General features: G+C 47.4%; 3 protein-coding genes across 8 annotated transcripts; 1 reads left to right on the top strand and 2 right to left on the bottom strand.

Annotated features, from left to right (window-relative positions):
* Positions 1-30: 30 nt before the first annotated feature.
* On the bottom strand, positions 31-4,323 carry LOC105700784 (probable RNA-binding protein 19). 2 transcript variants are annotated; one of them, XM_012426940.2, is made up of 16 exons: positions 4,206-4,323; positions 3,911-4,115; positions 3,656-3,828; positions 3,353-3,571; positions 2,997-3,273; positions 2,709-2,927; positions 2,452-2,640; positions 2,231-2,370; positions 2,023-2,151; positions 1,785-1,920; positions 1,388-1,725; positions 1,120-1,322; positions 937-1,053; positions 742-847; positions 477-600; positions 58-331 (listed from the first exon to the last, which is right to left on the bottom strand). In XM_012426940.2, the coding sequence occupies exons 1-16, from the start codon at positions 4,239-4,241 to the stop codon at positions 264-266; spliced, it is 2,679 nt and encodes an 892-aa protein (XP_012282363.1). In that variant the 5' UTR covers positions 4,242-4,323; the 3' UTR covers positions 58-263. The 2 variants fall into 2 exon arrangements, with proteins under 2 accessions (XP_023290089.1, XP_012282363.1); XM_023434321.1 differs by having other exon boundaries at positions 31-331; positions 937-1,322.
* A 151-nt stretch (positions 4,324-4,474) lies between these two features.
* On the top strand, positions 4,475-22,067 carry LOC105700894 (prohormone-1). 5 transcript variants are annotated; one of them, XM_012427147.1, is made up of 4 exons: positions 4,475-4,597; positions 4,961-5,130; positions 19,082-19,207; positions 21,369-22,067. In XM_012427147.1, the coding sequence occupies exons 3-4, from the start codon at positions 19,097-19,099 to the stop codon at positions 21,531-21,533; spliced, it is 276 nt and encodes a 91-aa protein (XP_012282570.1). In that variant the 5' UTR covers positions 4,475-4,597; positions 4,961-5,130; positions 19,082-19,096; the 3' UTR covers positions 21,534-22,067. The 5 variants fall into 5 exon arrangements, with proteins under 5 accessions (XP_012282570.1, XP_012282568.1, XP_023290126.1 ...); XM_012427145.1 differs by having other exon boundaries at positions 4,961-5,146; XM_023434358.1 differs by having other exon boundaries at positions 4,516-4,597; positions 4,958-5,146.
* LOC105700893 lies at positions 6,012-12,390 on the bottom strand. Its single transcript, XM_012427144.2, has 3 exons — positions 12,247-12,390; positions 6,342-6,518; positions 6,012-6,231 (listed from the first exon to the last, which is right to left on the bottom strand). Exons 1-3 carry the CDS (start codon positions 12,388-12,390, stop codon positions 6,145-6,147), a joined length of 408 nt encoding a protein of 135 aa, XP_012282567.1. The 3' UTR covers positions 6,012-6,144.
* Positions 22,068-22,122: the final 55 nt, after the last annotated feature.

The following is a 22,122-nucleotide window of genomic DNA, read 5'->3' as shown; positions in this document are numbered from 1 at the left end:
ATACGAACTATCCCTTTCTTTTTTCCCCCGGTTATTTCCGACGAAGAACTAAAAAACTCGCCGGTTCGAAGAAATCGATACGTCCAAAAAGATTCTCGAAAATTTTCAAGAAAAGGGAGTCACGTTTGTAATAGTAAATATTCCTATTTATAAAAACTCTAGAATAATTGCAGAAATTAATTCGCGCGTCGGTACAGATCCAATCCTGACCGATCGTTTTTCGTTTCACGTACTTCTTGTCCGTGTAACAAGAAACGACTAATTTACGCCACTTCGAGGCCAACGGCTTCGGGGTCCAACGTCGACTTCTTGCTCCTCTTCGCCGAAGGTTCTGTAGAAAACAAAAGCAGAAAGGAAACATGAGGGAAGCTCGTATTAGGCGAGGTCGGAACTCGTCGAAACAATGCAGGCGTTCAACCCAATTCCATAGATTAATGGCTAATGGCTCGCTCTCGTGCGAACGAATGTACGAATACCTTGGTGAAAATGTTTGGCCGTTCGCTTTCTAAGATCTTCGACGTTCTCCTCTGTCTGGGCCCATTCCAGTACCAGTCTTCGTCCGTACAAATGCGTGCTCTGGCAAAGGGCTTTGAAGGCTCTCTACGAAACATTTTCTGTTATTTACGCGTAACGATCGATGCCATATTTCGAGTAAGATTTAAAGTGGTAGAATTCGCTGAAACGGCTAATAACCGTAGAAGCTGATGTCTTTTTTAAATTCAATGAAATTTCTTCGGGTACCTTCGCATCGCTTTTGCTGTAATACTCTACGAAAGCGAACCCTCTGTGATTTTCTTCGCCCACCATCTTCTTCGGCAGCCTTACCGCTTTAAGTTCTCCAAAGGCTCTGAAAATATAAATTCGAGGAGTGAAGATAACGCAAGAAAAATACGTATCTAAAAAAAATATGATTATGTAAACAGGAAAGGAGCTCACTTAAATAATTCCTGAATCTCGTTGGCATTTGCCTGAAAGGGAACGTTCCTCACCATGATCTTCGTTCCCGTTTGTGGGGTCATTTTGGTGGATTTTTTTGCAGTCTTCAGGTCGGATCTATAAATTAGAAATAGTACAATGGAATTAATCGATCGATGAAACGAAAAAGTATTTTCTACGTACTGTAATGTTCTCTCCGATCGTTTCAATTCCAAGGTCTTCCCATCGAGAGTCGACGTCTGCAAATCCTTCAGGGCACGATCGGTGTCGGCTTTCCTTTTATATCGAATAAAACCATAGCCCATCGATAGCTTCGCTCCAGGGTTCTTGGGGTCTTTCTTCGTTGCAATCGATATGTAATGCAGTTTGCCACATTTATTAAAGTGCTGTGGAAAATAAAATAACGAATTTAAAATAAAACATTATTAATAGGAATTAAATAAAGACTTGCCTTCTTCAATGCTTCCTCGGTTGTAGAGAAGTTTAGATTTTTAACAAAGAGAGTCGTGTCATTTTCAGGCTCCTCTTCTTCCTCTACATCTTCTTCCTCTTCCTTGCCATTTTCTAATTTTTCAGGCTCCTCTATTTTTTCCTTTATCGTTTCTTTAGTTTCTGCGGATTTACCTTTTCCTCTTTCTTCCTTGTCCTTCTTCCTAGATTCGCTCGGAGCAGTGCTAAAACTATCCTCCGGAGCCCATTCGAGGTAGAGTGGTAAGTGTTTGAATTTTGTGTAAGCTAAACCAGTGAAGGCTTTTCGAGCCTCCGAAGGCTCCAGGAATTCTACCAATGCTGTAAATTTTAAAATTATAACACGGCCAATAACGTAAATAATAAATATTCATCCATACCTGTAACACCCATCGGTGGCATGACTACTCGTCCAAGTTCTCCGAACCGTACAAATTTTTCACGAATCTCTTGCTTTTCAGTGTTTACTGGTAAGTTCTTTATAAGGATAACAGTCTTTGATCTCTTTGAAGCAGACTAAAGATAATAAAAAATACAAATTTTTCACGAGCTCAGGTGAATCACTTCAGTTCTACCATGCACTCCATAAATTTGGCAATACGTGCATCTAGTGTTTACCTGGTTAAAAGCATCGAGATGTACGCCATTTTCTTCAAGAAACTTTCTTGTATCTTCTACTAACTGAGTTTCTCCTAAAGCAAGTCTCACTGCGACACTTGTCCCTTTCTTCCCACCATCTTCCAAAACCTACTCGGGACAGTGTTTGAAACGCAATGGAAATAGACATTATTTTTTATAATATATTAAATTTGCCGTTTAAGCATACCTTCTCTTTCGTAGTATTGTACCTGGCTGCTATTGCATCGGCAACAGCATTTTGTCCTAAGAAGAGAGTATTCCAGTTGTGCGTAGAATTTGCAGTTGCTTTGTCCTTTAAGTCTTTTTTATCTTTGTACGAAAGTCCATCTTTTGTAAAGAAATTAGATATAATCATAAATGGAATTCACTTATAATATGAAACAAGTGACCAATCTCTGTTATATAAACCTTGTTCCGCCAAATCGTCTGATTTCGCCTTTCCAGGGAGTATATGAAGCATCCTTCCATGAAATATCGATCCATCTAATTCCGTGTAGGCTTTCACTGCATGTTCTGGCATTAAAAACGTCACTGTACCAAATGCCTTCAACTTCCTTGTGACTTTATCTACGGGAAGATTCACTTCTGCCAAAGGTCCTAAAAATGTATGATGTGAAGGAAGAAGAAACGGCGTGTATCTTATTGACTTGTGATAATTGTCTAACCATATTTTTCAAAGAGCGATCGTATGTCATCTTCCGTAATGGCATAAGATAAATTTCTAATAAATAATCTGCCCGATTCTGCTATACTTTCTTCGCCATTCAGTGCTTCCTCCTGTTCTTTCCATTTAAGATTCTGTGTGCCTCGATTGTTGGAGCCATAATCAGAGTCTTGTGTCTTCTCTTTCTCATGATACGCCGTTACGAATATACGTTTCCCATCTATGAAATTCACTACATCTAATATACGATTGCAGAGAAATTGTGTTTATTAGCGGAAAAAAAATTCACCTAAGAAACTTTTATCTTTATTTAGAGCTTTCTTCATTTGCATTTCATTTTTAAAACCAACATAAGCAATGCCTCGAATCTCTTGAGGTACTCGAATGGATTTGGCTTTTAGTGGTTTAAAGAATTTCTTTACATCTCCTTTCCTATGATTGAAGCCCAAACCTCGAAGTTTTACCGTAAAGAATTTCTGTGGACCATGCTTTGATTTTTTATCCTCGACACTTGATTTAGGTTTTGCACCCTGTGGAGTTTTCTTTTCCTTCAATGCTTCCATATACTAAAACGGAGTACATAAGGCTTTAAAAATAAAGGAAATACTCTTGAAAATTTTATGTAAAATAGCATCCTTATACTACCTCTAGATCTGTCATCTTTTTATTTGCAATTTTTTCTTCTTCATCTTTCTGATCCTTCTCAGTTTCCGCGCTGTCTTCATCTTCCGAATAGTCTTCCTTATCGCTCGTTTTCTCACCGTCGCCAACATTTTTCTCAAGAATGCTTGTATCATTGCTCCAAACTGCGTTTTTCCCAGTGTGCGATTCAATAAACTCGGCAAACAGAGGATCGTCTTTATGCTTTCAAAAGTAAAATTCCCAAAATGTAATTTCAATTTAAACGGCAACCTAACCTAACCAACCATAAACTACAATTGAAAATACCTTTTCAAGAGCCTCTATAATACTGTCCTTTTCTTTTTTCTTCTTCTTTTTCTTTTTCTGAGTCGTGGGCTCCTCGGTAACCTCTTCTACAGATTTCTCCTCTTTAACGATTGCTTTATGAGCTGAACTATCTGGAGCATATTTACTCCATGATTTTGGCTTGGAGGCATCACCTTAAGTACAAAAACCAATTAAAATCAACACGATATCAAGAAACAAATACAAATCACGAAAGGGAATAGCTGTCTAAAATACCTAGACCACTGCAGAGCTCGACAGAGATCTTCGAGGTATCGATGCAAGTCTTATCAAAATATTCCAAAGCAGCCTGCGCTTCGTGCTCGGTCTTGTAACCGACAAAACAAAATCTTCTGAACTTCCCCTCTGCCGTGTACTTGAGCTGTACATCCGTGACTACTCCTTTTTCACTGAAAAGCTGCCTCAGCCTATCCTCTGACACCTACAAGGTGCACACCAGAGGTTATGTCGACCACGACAAATAATTCTTCCAATTGTTAATCCGTATTTTCAAGCATATTCATCGACTAACCTTTTTCGGCAGATTTTTCACTATCAATCGTGACATTTTGAACAATGTCTTCAATCGAGTTCACAAAAGTTCACGTAAACATTTTTGAAAATGAATAACGCACGTGCAGAACTTGTTCAGATTAAGTTAGATTAGTTACCATGCGAGGGAAATGTAGAACGCAAGCTCAAGTTCACAATTTGTCCACCGATGGCGAACGTTGTTTCGTTCCGTGCAAACATTCTTCTATTTTCCTACCTGTATGGATCATATACCACTGGAAGTTTACACGATAATTCATTTTATAATAGTTTGTAAATGTAAAATGACAGGAATCATTTCCTGCAAAGCTGGGCAATTTTTAAAAACGCTAAACGTCCAGGACGAAGATACCTAATTACTGCTGAAAAACGGTAATAATTCCTCGACAAAAAATATAATCGCATAGGTCTCGGAGAATTAGAAAGCTTTTCTCTTTATCATCCTTTCTTGCGAACTAAAGAATTCCTCCCGAATTGCCGAGTTTTTATAAAAAATATGGCCGCATTGTCGTTACGGTCAAGGTACACTGTGCCTCTCCAAAAGAACGGAAACTCCACTACCTATAATTAGAGACCATTTGTTCGCAAAAATCAAGGAAAAATAAAATATCCAAGCATACCGTACCTTTTAATTTTACAAGCCGGTTTAAACAATTCCCGGGAAGGAGTCGTCAAATTCGAAATCTGTTGATAAATTATTCTATTTCCATTTTTCTATAAACTATCCTCGAGGAGGAGTGACAAGGCGAGAGGGAAGCAATCACGGAGGGCATTTCCTCGGGACTAATCAACAGTTCTTCGATGAAACGAGCAGTTGGCGAGGGACGTGCAAGTTCGAAGAACAAGTACGAGTGTCGGGACTCGTCGACGACTTAAGTCAAGTTTAATTAAACGGCGCAACGACCGTAAGGATACTTGAGGGTAATTATGATTGCCGTTGCTTCCCAGCTTTCGCGAATCACCGATTCGTTCGTTTACCTCCGATACCTCGATCTTTCCGCGTCAATTTCCGACGCGTGTCGATAATTTTTTGTTCGCTATACACGATTCAACGCAGTCTACGCAAATATTTTTTAGCGGAATTTCGGGAGGCCGAGAGATCCTCGGGAATAAATTGAAATAAATTCCTCGGGTCCGTGGAACCTCAAAGAGAAGGGACATTCTTGGATAAAAAATCCGCCGGTAGACATTTTTACAACGGAAATATCTGCTGCCCTTTCTTCTCCTTCGTTTGTCCGATTTATTTTCTACGACTGCATAAAATAACTCGTATCGATGAGTCGAAAATTAATACATCTGCGATTCTATGTTTAAGAATAGCGAAAACAACTTTGGATATTTATAACGCAATAATATATACATATACACATACTCTATATACCGCGGGTCTTCTCGTTATAACACTTTTTATACATTTACACGTAGACGTAACGACACAAGTTTGAATACCCAATATAAATGTCGGAGTCTTTTCGAGTATCTCGATAAATCTAAGAGACGGAAAAAAAGGAGAATATTCGTATATGATTTTTTTTTTATAATATAAATATTATTCTTTTTCCTCCCCAGTTCGCCCCGTGCTCGTTTCGCGAGAGATCGTACCTTGTCGGTATAAGTTTCGACATTTAATGAGATAAAATAAGTGAAAGATGAAACGGTAATTAAATCCGATGTTTCGTTACGCCGACGGAAAACTGGCGAATAATCGTCGGCCGAGGAAAGGAACGAGGAAACGAGGAATTGCGGGAAGAAAAAAATCGTTTGGTCGAGGAGGTGATCCTTTTCGTAAAGGCGTTAGTTCTCTCGGCAGGGAGGAGGCGCTCCCCTTTCGAGGAGGTTTCGACGTTTAATTACATAAAACCGGTCATGTCGTAAGTAACGGAAGAGTTCGTCGGGGACGTCGGTTCTTCTTGCTGGGATCACTTCCTCTTGAAGCACGACACGGCGTTGAAATAGCAGCGCCAATATACGCTCCCTCTTGCTTGGCCTCGGCGTTGAAGGTCCATCTGAAAGACGACATTTTCAAAAAGACCCCAAACGTCCCGGAACGAGTGCGTATTTGCGAATAACGGCGGGGATTCGATCGACCCCGGAATCATTGGGCCCAAGGAATTACCGTCTGTCCGTCAGCGGCAGGAACGATCCGCGAGCCGGAGACCGGCCCATGGGACGGTGCCCTGGAGATGGACCTTTCCCCGCCGCCCCCTCCGCTCAGGCCCTGGTCGTTTAGGGCTTTCTTCAGGGTCACCATGAGATTGTCCCAGAGGATGGTGGCCCGCTTCGAGAACACGACCTGCGACCAAAATTCACCTTTCAGATGAGAAAAGAAATCGAAGGAGACGGGACCTACGGCCGAGGCGGATCAGGAAGCGTCCCCTTCTCTCGTCGCAGGAGGGAAGTAACGAGCCCTGGAAAAAAGGATTCCCGATATTCCGCGGGAAGCGAGGGGCTTTGTATCGGGCTAATATCGAGATCTTCATATCGGCCGGGCCGTCGTCGCCTCCAACGTCCCCGGAGTCGAGAAGCGACGTCCCGGAACGTTCGAGGAACGTTCGGGGGACGGGCGGCCGAGGAGACGTCGATTTTGGCCACCCGGAAGTACTCGAAGATCGTCCGAAATGGCGGTCCTCTAATGGCCAATGCCTGATCTCGCAGCCACGTGTTCCGAAGGAGTCGAGAGATTTACTCGGGACGAGCGCATCAAGGATGGTTTTTTAACGTATCAAAAGTGAGGGCCAGGAGAGCCGCGACCCTCCCTGAGTCCTGAAAAATTCATCCCGCTTCCGGGGATTAATCGGTTTTTCGGGACGAAATATCGTTAAGAAATAATCGAGCGTCATAGACGGACCGTCGATTAATCGTCGTTAAATTTTCCACCCTTTTCGGGAAGAGAAGGGCGCCGTTCCGACCTCGCTTTGTTTTAATCGTCCCGCGCGGGTCGAACGCCTCGACGTCTTGTATTAATGCGGACAGATATCGAGGTTGGGGTTTCACGGCCGCGATTCTGGAAACGGAGGCCATTTAGCGCGTTTGCTTCGAGACGCCATTGACGCGACCGAATGCGCGCAGATATCAAAGCATTCGCGTCACAACTAAGAGGGATCGCCTCGAGCCGGGTCTGCCCTTTGTGACAATTTCCAGCACGAAGGAACGACTTCGTTCCAAAGAAAAGCTACGACCAAGAAATCTCGTTCGCATTCGAGTCTCCCTGGCAATCTCTCGTTCCGGCCGTCTCGCGACTTCATTGAATATCGGCGAAACGGCCGATAAATCGCCGATAAAAATAATGGACTGCGATGCCATGGCCGACGACTGTCGGGGACTCTCGTCCCCGAGATTCCAGATACGTCCCTTCGGACTCTCGCTCAGTGAAACGGCTCCAATTAAATCAAGAGTCATCCAAGAAAATACCTACGAGGAATCGTACCCGTCCATCGACTTTAAAGCGGAGAATTCGGGCTCGAAGCGCGATTATCGGAATCGCCTTCGGCCGGGTTTCCGCCCTGCAGGGGTTTCGAACTCGCCGATCCAATCAATTATCGGCCCAACCTGTGGCGCTCATTTTTTTACTCGACCCTCTCGCCTATCCAAAAGTGTCCCCCCTTTTCTTTTTTTCTTTTTTTCTTTCGCGGATTAAACCAAAAAATTCGTAATCACCGTATCATTGGTTAACTTGACTTCGCAGTTACGGAATGACCCGCCCTCTGCAAACGGCGCCGTATTTTTCTTTGCTTCTCGAGCAGGAAATGAATTTAAAGATCGATGGCGCGGACTCGAATTCGTTGATTAACCAAGTCCGGAACATTTCCCTCGCGTTTCCCCCGTCTTGGGAAATATCGCGTTCGGTTTACCGAAAAACCTGCCCGTAATTTGACGGAAAAGCGTTTGCTCGTCGACTCCTTCGGGATCCGTCGGGAGGTCGGAGAAACCGCCGCTAACTCGCGATACGAACGAGTCGCGGCGTGGTCCCCCTGGATAGCGTGACAAATTAAAAAAAAAAATAGGGATCGTAGAACGGCTCAAATACGACTCGGATCCCCTTCGAGGGATTCGCTTTGAAAACTCCCCAAAGTCGAGAAGACGAGACGGCCGCGTCTCCGTAAAAAAAAAAAAAAAAGGAAGTCGATCCAATTTTTTCTTTTTACATCCTGACATCGGGCGCGTTCCATTAATTCCCGATTTATCATCAAGATTGACCGTTCGTATCGCGATCCCTCTTCTCGGCTCGTATCTCTCGAAAACGAGCCCCCCCATTCGATTCCTCCGACCTTCCCGACGTTTCGCACAAAAGCTAAGAGGGAGAGGGCGTATCTTGACGTTTCGTCGATTTCCTCGTCAAAGCAGCCTCGACGTCTCGTCTCGCCGCTGTTCGAAATCTCTCGCCGAGATCTCCCATTTATCTCGTAAACGCGTTAACCTCTCTTAAAATGAATTATTCTTCATCCTTGAATTTCTGCGTCGCGTCCCTGGCGCGATCGCTCTCGTGATTTTACGTCGAAGCGACGATCGATACCAAAACGATTCACGATTTCATAACTCTCCTCCGGTGTTATCCCGTCGGGTTGATTTGAATTTAAAATGGATGCCATTACGATTCCCGGCTTTTGCGCATGAAAATAATTTGGAATTTTTGTTTACCACCCACGGGCTCATTTCTTTTCTCTCGTTGCCTTTCGGGCCGAACAACGCGCGGAGCGAAAAGGTCCAGTCCGACAGCTCGTTAATTCCTCGCGAGAAGTGAAATTTTCCCGACAACGTTCGATACCTTCGACGCGCGCGTTATCCCGGTCGCGATCGTCTCTGTAATGCAAAACCCGGATTACAGGTATCGAGCGGAGGAATTTGCATAATAAATTCGGGCCGACAAATCGAGTGAAAAGCGTCGGGTTTCGGAAATGACTCCGTTCGTTCAATGGGGGCTGGCGATCGTTGCGCCAACTCGCTCCGCGGACGCGACGTTAAATCGATCCCTCTCTCGAAATGATTAAGAAGCGTCCTAAAATAAGAGACGATACGAAAATTTCAGGCAATTTCGGGCGAACCGTTTAATAGGGTGACGAGATATTTCCCTCGAAGGCGGTCCCTGGGTCGAAGTCGGCGAACGGCAACAAGTAGTCGGAGCCCCTTGCGACGTTCAAACGGAGCTCGGATCCAAACGGGGGCGTAGGTAAATGGCGACGGAGATCCGAATCATCCCGGAGGATCTCGTCGGTCCATTAACGTTTGCTTTTACGGCATCGATCTCCCTCCCGTCACCGAGGCGCAATTTCGAGTTCTCCATATTTCCTCTCCCTCCCCCATTCCTCGGTCGAGCACCTCGGACTTATTTTTTCCCACCCGGCGGCGGACCTTTTCCGGACCTTTTCCGGACCTTTTCCGGACCGTTTCCGGATTAACGAGTCTACCCGAGATTAAACTTCCAGTCTCTTTTCCACTCCGGGACCCGAAGGGAGGAAGCGGCTACCCCCCACCGAATCGATCCGTCTCGCGCGATTCTACGATACATGAATGGAGAGCCTTGCGTAACGACGTTTTCCGTGGAAGGCAATTATCTTCGAGGAAACCATGAATCGGGATGTACCGCTTTCAACGTTAAAATTGAATTTCGGAAGAAGAAGGGAAGAAGAAGCAACGCGTTATGCGGATCGTTAAATTTCCGACAATTTTGCCCCCCGATTACGTATCCCGATTTCGTTTTCTTCCTTGACTTTTGAATCGGCATAAATCATATGCAACGACATAAATTTTGAGATACGAATTGATGGAAAAATTAAAGCATCTTCTTCCCCTTTTCTTTTCCCGTCCCCGTTCCACGGACGAGCCCCTTCGGATCGTCTTTTCTTTCCCATCCGTCAGCCGTTTCGCGGATTAAGAAAGTCGGGCCGAAAGATTAAGCCTGTAAATCTTTTTGAAGGACGAGACGATTCCGGGCGAAAGGACGACGTACCGAGGTATATGGGGGATTTGCGTAATGCGATTTCCTTTTTATGCGACGCGTAAGCGCGTTCACTCCCGAAGGCGCTCTCGGATAGAAAAGAGAGATCAATTCCGGGCCAAATCTGCTCCGACCAAAGTGATTTTTGAACAGTCGTTTCCCGCCTCGCGGAAGGCACTTACAGGATTCCGCAATTCGGCCAGATTTAATATCCCGGCCGTTTCGTTGCCGCCAAAAAATTTATCCTGCCTCCGGCAAGGGGATCCTTTCGTGCCCAGCCAAGAACGAGTTCGATCTCTTTCAAGAGTTTCTCTCGGGTCCGCGCCCGAATAAACCGCGGGCCAAAAATCGCTAAAAATCCGCTGCGGCGGTGGATACGACTCGGCCTCGTTAAATCCGTGGCAAGTAATTAAAAGCGACCGCGTCGAGCAACAATTAATTACACGATACGCACCGACATTTTTGCACGCGTGCCTCTGCGGCCTCGATTGGTAGGGGAAAAAAAAAAAAAGAGGATTTCTTCCCAGGAAGCGAGGGAAGAACCTGCCGAGCATGTACTAAGAGACTTCGACGCGTGGCCGAGACTTAAACCGACGCGACGATCTGCTCCATTCGAAGTCGTCGCGATGACGAGATAGGTCCGTCCTAAAACATTTTACGGATATTACCCGGGTAATCGGAATGGAATCGCGTTAATCGACTCCCGGATCTTCGGGATGACAAAATCCTAATGGACCCCGAATTTACCCGGCGCGGTTTCCCATAAAATGAAAAATCGGAAATGAAACCCCTGGAAGCATCGCTGGATCGCCTCTTAAATTTCAAATCACCTCTCCAGGTTGCAATTTTTCTTTCCGCCCTCGGTAACAATATGTAACGCGTCTTCCCCCCGGAGCTTCGTTCCTCGGAAAGCAAGGAGGAAGGTAAGCCGCGGTTGTTAAAAATAGCGAATCCGATCTCAGGGATCGCTTCTCGAGGAAAGGATCCCAGAAAAACCGAGCTTGAAACCCGACGAACCGCGGGGGTGGGGGTAGCACCATATCGATGTCTCTTTCGATTTGCGAGACTTTGAAATAATAAGGAAATTCGAGACGCCAGATGCAAGGGGAGGGAAAGCCGGGGTAGAGGCGCAGATATCGCTAGAAACCTTCAAACGATGTATCCGTTATTAATATGTATATATATAACGCGAGTCCTTGGACGGGATATTTTCTTTACGCGTCCACCTGGACCAGGTCGCGGGATGAGGAAAGAATTTCATCCCCTTGTCGAGGGGAAAAATCAAACCCTCTTCGTCTCGACTTCTTGCGATTTTTGTCTCTTATTTCCGAAAACAAATTACTAATTACTTGTTGGACCCCACCGGTATTTTTTGTCCATATAAATTTTGAAAAGAGGGTTCTTTGGAAGGGAGATGACGCGGAGGGTAACCAATTTCGATTTTCCCTTTTGCGGGAGAAGTGAAAAATGATCGAATTTATACGTTGCGTTTCGGCGGTGCAACGCGATGACGTCTTTTTTTCCCTTTCGGGGGGATATCGTCGTAACGAGCTTTCCAGGCGAAGGGAAAATTTTACTTTATTGCTCCTTTGTCAGGAGCAATAAAGTCGTCTCGCGGCGTTTCAGCCCTTATTTATCTAGCGGAGGTTCGAGTTCTAAGACAAGGGCTCCTCCCGGGAGAAAGGATGAGACGTAGGATGGCGGGCACGGTGTACCCATTTTATGCGAATTTTACCCGCGATGAAGATTCTACGAGAAAAACTAATATATTTACGGGACGTCATCCCGCGTCCTAATTGCCCGCAAGAATGGACGTTTGGATAAATGACATTAACGGTTCCGCCCTTAATTTTCTAGAGACCCCGTTAACGAGCAGTCTTCCTATCAACGATTCCGGAATAATCCGTAATCTCCCTATTAACGATCCATTTCGCAAATACGATACCCGAGCATTCCGCAAATTTCAATTAACGGGAATTTCGATTATTCCCCCTCGCGGCAGCTTTCGCCCGTCGAGCGGAAAAACCACTCCGCATTTTTCCCCGCATTTTTCCCCGCGGCGGCGAGGGCAAAAATGCAGGCTCACCGGGTCCTTGTCGTACTTCCTCGAATAGGCAAGAAAGTCGAAATCGTCCAGGCCGGGGGCGCTGCTCCTCCGGAGGGCGTGCTCCTCGGCCCCTCGGGTCGTCTCGACGACCGCCAGGACCATCAGGAGCAGAGCGACGCCCATGTCTCGGGTCCCAAGGCGTCGGGCGGTCCCGAAAATGGAATGGGAGTCGACGCGTTCTCCAAAATGGCGGCGCGGCCGCTTCGAGGTCCTCGGGGGGAAATTTGCGGCGTTTCTTCCGGTCCTTTCCGGGGGTCCCTCGAACTCGCGCGGTTCCTCCTCTTCGGGCTCGACTCACGGTTGGCACTCTCCACTCCCGGGGTGGCTTAAGGGTGCAATGCGACGCGTGGTGGTGGCCACCCCGCGTTATATACACTCGGCCCCCTTCGGCCTCCCGGCCCGAAGCAGACGCGCGTGCGCGATAACGCGGGGGCTCTTATCGGGAACGCACCGGAATGACGGTTTTCGCGGGGACCGTCCTTTTTTGCACGAGCCGGAAATCGACCTCGTCGACTATGTTTCGTTCGATGTCTGCCCGCCGATGGGGATTTCGGCCGCGAATCGGCGGCCTTTAATCGACCCCGGGTTGTATTCCGGGTTGTATTCCGGGTCGCTTTGTCGCGGTCGAAGGATCACAAAGTCGAGGCAGGATTGCGTTGGGAATTCGGTGGCTCCAGGTCGGATTACCGAACTTGCCGTCTCGTCCAGCATTTTGGAAAGTCGTCCCTGGCCACGATTTGCCCGCTTCCCCCCGAGGGACCGTCAATTTTGACAACTTTTACAATTTCGGAGTGACAAAGGAAAAAAGTGCAAAGGGCGAGTTATCGATCGTCGATGGGTCGGCGGGTCGAGACGTCGATTTAATTAGAGGGACTCGTCTTATTCGTAGTTGGCCGGAATTAACGAGCAGGTAATACCACCCGCCATCCGCGGGCGGAGCGAACGCGACGGACGAGTTCTCGTTCTAAATGCCTCCCAACCGCGACCATTTGTCACCGTTCCGAACGTGTCCGGCCGGGTCGAGCGCTATGCCGCTCCTTCTGAATCCTTTATTATTTTCTACGCACGTTGCTTCCGCGATCTTCGGCGAGGATCATTTTCTCGCCGAGGAAATGAGAGACCGACAATTACGCGGACCGCGCAATTTGTCAGAGATGGATGACCCAAAAATATTTCGGTCGCTCGTTGCCTCGCTTCCTTTTCTCTTCTCAAACGTTTCCAAAAAATCGAGAGTCACGATACTTTTTCAATTAAACGATAAGTCGATATGAAGTCGTAATTAGAAAGAGACCACTGGCGTTTTATTTCCCTCTTCGTAAATACGGAAGAAACTGGAATCGTCTCACCGGGGCAGGGGCGGGGACGTATCTCTCTATTTTATATCGGGGGATCGAAAGGCACCGAGTTTAATGCGTTCCTTCCATATCTGGCTGTTCCCTATAAAATGGGCCGCGTAAACAGGAAATCATCGCATCGAAGCAATCCCGCTGATTAACTAAACAAATCCCAACGTATTTTTAATCGACTTTCCGTCAAAATGAAAAACCTCCGATCGTCCGCCAAAGGGAAAACGATCCACGTTTGTTGGGACCACGAGAACTACGAAATAAAAAAAAAACTTCTCCATCGTTCGAAAAATCCCTCATTTTCCCCGCCTCGCCTTTCTCGTAAAAACGAAGACGATCGTCTCTAATGGGTAAACGTCCCGCTTATTTACCGGAGAAAATTAGGAAAGCAGACGTTTTATTGCGATTTTCCGGCGGTCTACGTCCACGCGAGGGGGAAAAGGGGCACCTCGAGGCGCCGCAACGGACATTCATTTTTATACCCAGACAATTAGGGGTCGAGACTCGCGGCCCTCGATTGGACGAGCGAAAACGAGTCCGGAACCGGTGCGAGGACATCTCTATTATTTAATTGACGCCCGGCCATTATCGCCGGCGCTCGTTGCCGCCATGGCCCCGCAATTGGATGCAATCATCCCCGATCTCGCCCCTTTCGTTCTTTCGGCCGATCCGATCGCCGACTCCTGTTTCTACATCTCCCCTTTCCCCAAACTAGCTCGAACAAAGAGGATCTAGATATTCGCCGTTGAATATTTCGTGCTCGATATTAAATATTTAATACCACGCCCCGAGCATTAGGTATTTACTTACCCTATCGATTAATTTCTGTACCGGATTATCGTTCAGCCGTTTCGGGGTGCCTCGGATGGGGATATCATCTGTACCTGGAAACGCGCCCAAGGAGGAGAATATTTTTTTCCTGGGATCGACGAAGGGTAAACAGCGGAAGTCGATCAGGAATCGGTGTCGATAATGGAGCTCGCAGGAAACGTGGAAACGATATCGCTTCGCGGTTTCTGGCTAAAGGCTTCCCTGGTAGCACTCAGCCACCCGCTGCTCCTTCCAACCCGACTCGAAAGCTCCGCTCCGGATTCGCCAGGAATGCGACCGAGTCGTTAACACCTGGGCACCCCGTTGGGAACGAGTTAATTTGCGACCCCTCCGAGAAGCGGTGGGAATCAATCCGGGAAGAAGGAAGGTTCGACGAAAGCTTCGCGGGGGAGAAACCGTGAAACCGCGTGGCAACTTTTCGCTTCTGGGTGCTTCTAATCATCGCGATAGCGGCTCGCTCCTGCTCGCTCGGAAAATATTACGAGCCGCGGGATTTTCCTGAAAGAGCGCCCTCTCCCCAGGAAGCGGATAAGAAAATTGCCGGACTTTCCATCGCCATTAACCTTTTACGATGCCGAAGATGTTGCCAGCAAACGCGAATAAATCACCTCGCTTCTGGCTAAACTTATCGTTCCGGCCGAACTCTTTCGTTCCTCCCTTTCCCACGTTGCGAGAAATAAGAAAACGCGAAGAGGGATGGAAGCTAAAAATCTTGAAATAAAGCACCTACGAGGGTGATCGCGCGGTCGGTCTTAGTTACGGGGCATTCCTTCTCCCGTGGACAGGGCTTCCATTGAATTCCCTTGCAAAAATCACGGGAACCACGCGGGGACGTACCTCGAGAGACTCGGCCGACGCGACGCTCCCTGGATCATGCTGGGATAGGACTGGACAGAACTGCCCGTTTCGAATTTGAATCGGAGCGTCCCCTCGGACCGGCCGGTTCCCGCCAGCACCATCTCTCGGGATTTCTCGCAAACGGGTCGCGCTCGTGCTCCCTACGCTACCGGCCACGTTCGAGACTGAGAATATTTTCCAACCGTAGATTTGCGGTGAAAAGGCGACAAGGAATACCGGAGAAACCTTTTTCGCCGAAAGTCGGTCAAATGGAGAGCGAAGCGGAAGAAATCCTCGAGAGTGACCATCCGCTGAGATCCGATGTAAGGCGTAATTTGGTTATTCTCGAGACTACTGCTTAAACGATAAATTCGGAAATAAGTATTTGCAATTAAAAAAAAAATAATCTAATTTTTTTTAACCTCTTATGCGAATTTTGACAATTTCGGACCCGGCTTGTCGCATCGAACCGTAATATCGTCGTTCCATATATTTCGAGAATTCGAAATTCGAAAATTCGCAATTTCGCGAGGGTGCAATTTTTTAGGGACATCGGGAATGGAAAACTTCACTCTTAACCGGAATTTTATGTTGCCTTCGAGAAAATATGATTTTCTTTCGGTTGGTCGTTATCGACGCAAATTAATAATTGGATAGAAAATCAGGAAACGCGCAGGTTTTACTTAGATGCGATTTATCGATGTCCTTCGTCGCGGAACGGCGCGAAGGAAATTAATGAATTGCTCGTTAAGTTGCGTAACGAGGAAAGTCTTGCGGATAGATCTGCGAAATGGGGAGGATGTTTATCGCCATTAGCCTCAATTATTCAACCCGGCCGTTATCGGGCTCGACATTTTCCGGGTAACGTGTCGCAGCTCTAATTCCGATTATTTTGCAACGTCGATTGGACTCTGGGTTTTGGTTACCCTCCGAATGTCTAAGTAAGATTATTTATCTTGCGCTCATTGTCAGTGGGGGCGAAAAGAGGGCAGAGGACGAGGTCGATTCTTCTCGGCCTTTCGCGAAGTGTCACCGACTCGAATTCCTTCGGGACCCTCCATCGGATCAATTAGACCGACGAGATCGAAGGGCGTCCAGGAGCTCGATAAACCGAAATCGAAATTCACCCTTCGACCCTCCCCCAACCGAATTCCCTTTATCCCGGCGACCCTTTTCGCCCGTAAAATAATCGTCCCGTTCGCCATTGTTTACAAGTCAAACACGGGAGAAGTAACGCGAACCCCGAGCAAGTGAATTTTTCGTCTCCACGATCGCCAGAAGGAATTTCAGGAGGAATTCCAGGAGGAATCCTTGTCTGGAAATCGGATCGATCCGAACACTCCGAAGCGATGTCGCGATGTAATCGAGGGATTACCGGCAATTAAGCAAAAGGGAGAACCCGGCATGTTCCCTTTTACGAGGCACTCCGAAAGGGACTCGGGGAATTCGCGGGAACGCGGAGGGACGTTCTCGAGAAATTTAGAGAATTTTCCGATCACGAGGAAACGTCGATGTCGAAAGAGCGCGAATTTGCATCTTCGGCCTGAATGCGACTTTTTAGTTCCGCCATCGGGCAAACTTTGAATTTTTCTCAAATGCGTTTCGTCGTCCCTTCGAGTCTTTTCAAGGAGCCCGGAATCGCTTATAGCGGAGGGTGATCGCGTCGCGAGTCGAATACGATATACATGTATCGATGATCGGTCGAGGGCAGGTGGGGGTAATTTCCAATCCCGTCTCGCATCCTGTTGCTCCCGTCGCGGGGTGGGAAAATTCCCTAGCCCCCACTCCGACCAGGGAGCCCGGAGATACTCCCGGTGGCGGTGGAACCAGCGGCGGGGATATAAAGTCGCGAGAAAGGAGAGTCGTCGCTATACGGTCAGACGCACTCGCGGCAACCGGCCGGCATAGGAGAGGCATCCTCGCACCTTCCACCCTCCACCGAACGGCACACGGACGGCAACCGAGTGGCATCGCTCTCTCCCAGAGTTTCAAATAAGATCCCCCAGCTTCTACGAAAACCCGTAAGTTTCCGATAGAGCTTTCTCAACGTTTTAAACTCGTTCCTTTGCAAAAGCGTCTACCTATGATACCGCTCGGCTATTTTGGGACTCTCGGAAAAATAAGAAAATAAGCCAATGAGCGAATTACTAAATAAATAAAAAATATAGTAAAGGGTATTATCGCTGTTTTACCCAGGTGAGCCGTTGTTTCAAAAATACGAGCGGGAGGGTAAACGGGGAGTAAAGGCAAGGTGGGTTTTTGGGACGAACGGTAATTCGCCTTGCCGACGATTTATATTTCATTTCACCGAATGGTGAATTTTTCCGGACAGTCTGAATTTTGCGAGAGTAAGGGGGCTCGGTAATGCCGATAACGCCGGTAATGGCGATAATTGCATACAGGTTGCTCCGGACAAATACGCCCGGACGCTTAGAAAGCACTTACGCGGAGCGGAAGGCCGATATTAATCGATGGCCAATAAGTCGGCAGGTGCACTTGCCTCCCCGTAAACCCTCTCCAGGATCGACTGGTCCCGATCGATGGTCAACCTTTCGGTCATTTTTCGACAAAAAACAGAATTGCGATACGTTAATTAGAATTTAACACGTTGTAACCTGGTTTTCCCCCGCGGCGACGTTTTCCTCTCCTTTCGAACTCAATGGCCCTTTTCTTGGGCCGAAGTCGTTCCAGTCGAGGTGAACCAGCAATTTCCAATGGTCCATTGACTGGAAACGATTGCTACCTTTCGGTCAAATGGAATTTATCCAGAGTCGGGAAATGAGCTAGAGCCAATTTTATTTGCTCTGCAGGTAAAATAACGATACCATTTCTTCAAGGAAAATCGCTCGGAAACAATTTTCCTTATCTTTCGAACACTTCCCTTCCCCTTCGAGGTGTAACAGGTAACTCCTCCCTTTTATCGGTCAACTCCGAGCGGGTAGAAATAAAATGTAATCGAATCGAATCCTCCAGCGGGCCGTAAAATAATATTTATTAATTTCTGCCGACTTATTCGCGGAAATAAAATTTAATTTCCCCCGGAGATAATCGAGTTTCGCCTCTTGATAAAATTTTCCTCATCTCCCCTCCCCGTCTGATACACTCTTTTCCCTTTTCACTCGGGATCCTTCCGCGTTAGCCGGGAATGTTTTTCAAGACTCGTCGAGACGGAAGCGTCGTCCCCGGAAGTAGGGGCGAACTTCCGCCCTTTCTTCGGTCAAATTGAAAACGTCGAGTCGGGAAAACGGGGCGGATGGCTCCTCGTTGTTCTTGCAAGTGGCCGGCTGTTTTCCTTTTAGCAGGCACCACGAGAGAGACGTCTTCCTCCTTTTAAAATGCGAGCAATCCGGCAACCGACGTCCGCCGTTACTCGGAGACGTCACGGCGGAGGTCGGTTATCCTCCCCGGGCAAGTAATACGACCGAGTGATACGAGCAAGTAATCCGGGTTCCGAGTTAAACGTGGCGGTCGCCGGAGGTGAGGTCTCCCATTAAGGCCGGACATTCGTTTAGTCCCCCGAATTCAAAACGCACGAGGAAATGGTTCTCCGTTTTGGAATCGAGGGTAGTAACTTCGAGGGCGAGATCCAAGCCGGATGCCGCCCCGGATAACGAGAGGGGGATAAACCTAATTTCCCGATTCCCCGAGTCGAAGATAAACGAGTAATTGCGGATAATGGCGGAACGACCGCACTCCCGAGATCTGACGTTTTCGCGTTTCCTCGCATTCCGAGGCGGGACCGTCCCGACACCTCTCGTTGATTCTTGGTCGACGTACATTTGTAATTGATTTTTGCGCAGAGGAAAGGAGGAGAGATGGTTTCCCTGCGATCCACCATCCGTTTGACAATGGTGCTCGTCGCTCTGCTCGGATTGTCGAGCGGACTGCCAACACCGGACAAACAGAGGTTCATCAATGATTTGGACGTGAGTATACCGCGTTTTAAAATAATAGCGAGGCCGGATTTCCGGTTTACGGGGCGAAGGAGAGAGGGAGGATCTACTCTCTGCCCGGAAAGGTGAAAACCGAGAGTCCCGCGGGGAATTGCGGCTCCGACGATATAAGGAGGTTCACGAAGGAGCGACACGGTCGGCTAAAGGATCCTCGGTCGTAACCGGAAACTGTCCCATTCGCGTTTCCTTGGCCCAAATTGGTCCCGACTTTGATTCCCAGGGAGCGAACCGACTCTCGTTAAAGTCTCACCGAGTTTTCCACAGTTCGTCCCTTTTTTAATCATGTTATTCCGTCGACCGATGTTTCCTTACTTTCGGGGAGAGTAAATTGAATTGAAATATTTTAAGAAGTATCGCGTTCTTCTTTCCTATTTCGAGAAAGCCATTCTGCCTCGAAGCGAGGGTAAACGCGTTCTCCGTGCCTGTTTTAAAATGCGCGACGGTAAATGGAAAGCGATCGTTAATCGTCGCCGTAAGTCGATTTTTGCGAGGATGAAAAATTGGTTTATCCTTCCCGTGGAAACCGAGCGAGAGAGGATAGGAAAAAAAGAGAGCTTTCCCCGCTCATTTTCCACAACGGACTGGAAACACCTCCCAGAGTGTAGGAAATAAAAACGACGTTAAGCGAGAAAGGGTGCAATATCGTGCGTTTTTTTTTTTCCCGAAAAACACTTCGCAGTTTGCGGGAAATAAACGCGACGTTAACCGCGAGGGGATGCGCGCAGCTTTGCGTTATAAATATGAGGAAGAAAAATACATCGAAGTGGATAGGGAATAAAAATGACGGTAACCGCGAGAGGATGCCCGCAACTTTTATGATAAATTCAGCGGAAGCTCCGCAGAGGGAGGGAAAAAGGAAACCCCTCGAAGTCGTTGACATTGCGTAAGATGCTCCGTCCGCTTCGAATGCAAATGCCAATCGGGCCGTTGCATCTCGCCACCCCCCGCGAATCATCGAGGAGAGAGAAGTCGATTCCTCCTCCACGGGTTGAGGAAAGCTAACGCGAAACTAATGGCGGAATAAATCCCCCGTTGCGGAAACTTTCGACGTTCTCCTCGCGCCGTTACCGAAGTTGCCCCGAGAAAATGGCCGCGATGGCCCTCGAGCAAGCGCGTTTCTTTAGTTTTCATCCGAAATTCCGAGAAAGCGAGGAGCGACGTGTTCCAAAGTGTACTCGCGATACCGTATATTTATCGTTTTTATCCGGTCGTGGATCCCCTCGCGGCTTTAACGCGGAAGTCGATCGGGTGGGTTACGAGGTAACAAAGGTTTACGCCGAAATCAACCGCGTGGAGGTGCTTTCTAAATTGCACCTCGAATCGCTCGGCCACGTTCGATAAAAAATAAGTGTTAGCGCGTTGGGCGGGCGATAACCACCCCGAGTCAACTCCGAGCCTCGAAGGCACCGAACCGAACTCCATTTCGGGTTCCATCCGGGTTCCATCCGGGTTTTTACCGGCTCCTTTCGCGAGCCTGGCAGAAGGTCGCGACTCGTGGAACGACGGGGACATCCACGAAAATCTCGCGTTCGGAGTAGGTTGAGTTAACGAAGCGATCGCTCGGCCGAGTCGTGCTCTCGATAATGCGGTGGAATAACGGACGAGCCGTTGAAAATGACGGGGTTGCGCAACGATTGCAATTAAACCTTCCACCGATCGATCTCGATCCGCAACAGCTGTCCGAGGATGCAACGTTTCGTCGCCGTTTTACCTCGACGATGTTCCATTTAATGTCAGTTTCTACAATTTATCGGGAGAATATTTTCCGGACTCGAGTACGATCCAAGGAACGCGCGATACCAACGGAACGTGCCACCGAATTCGATTACCTCGAAATGTGGGAGAAAAAAAAATTCACACTAGATATTCAGGTTATCGATATTCCGATGGCATTATTCTCTCTTGTATTATTCCTTGCAAGGATGAAAGGGGTGGATAAATTCATTTCCGCCAGGAAACTCGTCCGGTCGTTCCCGAGACTCGTTAACGTTAATCCGCGAGCAATGAGCCGTCGTTATGACCATTTAACTGGCAATTTCGCTAACGGCAGCTTATAAGGGTGCGTTGAGAAAATTTCTTTTAGCGTTTGGAATTTTATCGATGTCCAGTTTAATGAGAAAAAATTGATTTGCAGCTGGTGGACGATGACGGCAGCATCGAGACTGCTCTCATCAACTACCTGTTCACCAAGCAGCTGGTCCAGCGTCTCCACAATCGGATGGACATCGGCGATCTTCAGCGCAAGCGCAGTTACTGGAGACAATGCGCTTTCAACGCGGTCTCGTGCTTCGGAAAGTAGATCCCCTTTTCCCACTCTGCCCCCGAAGCGACCCACCTCGAAAATCCCCGTTCAAATTCTCTGAATGTCCAAGTTGCCGAAGTCGAAAAAAAAGAACGAACTCGAGTCAGAGTTTGCTTTTCGAATTATCGCTAAACGATTGCAAAAGTGTAACGAGTTAAGCGAGCATTAACCCTTTGCCATCCCAGTGGTCGAGATGTCGACCGCTCATGTCGAGTCACTCTCGACAAAGGAGGGCAAAGGGTTAAACGCGTGCTTCGACTAAGTGAATTTTGAAAATCGCGAGCTGCGGCGTGCAATGAAATCATCAAACTCCCTTAATTGTTTTGGCAAGTGCAACTTCGAGTAAATACTTCTGCGAAAAATCGTGTAGCCATATCATAGAATAGAAATACATATCGTAACGTCGTAATTCTTTTCCTTGTAGAGTAAACTGCGAAATTTATTTAAATTGTACAAATTCATGATTTCCAATGTTAAGGCTGTACATCCGAGTTCAACTCTCCTTTAAAAATAAATCAGCACAGGAGATGACGGATGACTTTTGAAAAATACAGTTCTGCTTCCTCGACTGACTTGGACAAAATCG

The sequence above is a fragment of the Orussus abietinus genome, unplaced genomic scaffold, assembly GCF_000612105.2.
Source record: "Orussus abietinus isolate OABI.00-Male unplaced genomic scaffold, Oabi_2.0 scaffold9, whole genome shotgun sequence".
NCBI classification, from domain to species: domain Eukaryota; kingdom Metazoa; phylum Arthropoda; class Insecta; order Hymenoptera; family Orussidae; genus Orussus; species Orussus abietinus.
Note: the sequence above shows the minus strand (reverse complement) of the source record. Positions and strands in the feature narration are given on the sequence as shown.

Coding starts and splice junctions, on each gene's coding strand:
- LOC105700784 (XM_023434321.1), bottom strand. CDS start 4,241: ATGTCACGATTGATAGTGAAAAATCTGCCGAAAAAG. Junction 3,829..3,910: donor CGAGCTCTGCAGTGGTCTAG/GTATTTTAGACA, acceptor TTTGTACTTAAG/GTGATGCCTCCAAGCCAAAA. Junction 848..936: donor GAGATTCAGGAATTATTTAA/GTGAGCTCCTTT, acceptor TTATATTTTCAG/AGCCTTTGGAGAACTTAAAG.
- LOC105700893 (XM_012427144.2), bottom strand. CDS start 12,390: ATGGGCGTCGCTCTGCTCCTGATGGTCCTGGCGGTCGTCGAGACGACC. Junction 6,519..12,246: donor GGAAGTACGACAAGGACCCG/GTGAGCCTGCAT, acceptor TTTTGGTCGCAG/GTCGTGTTCTCGAAGCGGGC. Junction 6,232..6,341: donor CTGCCGCTGACGGACAGACG/GTAATTCCTTGG, acceptor GTCGTCTTTCAG/ATGGACCTTCAACGCCGAGG.
- LOC105700894 (XM_012427147.1), top strand. CDS start 19,097: ATGGTTTCCCTGCGATCCACCATCCGTTTGACAATGGTGCTCGTCGCT. Junction 19,208..21,368: donor GGTTCATCAATGATTTGGAC/GTGAGTATACCG, acceptor ATTGATTTGCAG/CTGGTGGACGATGACGGCAG.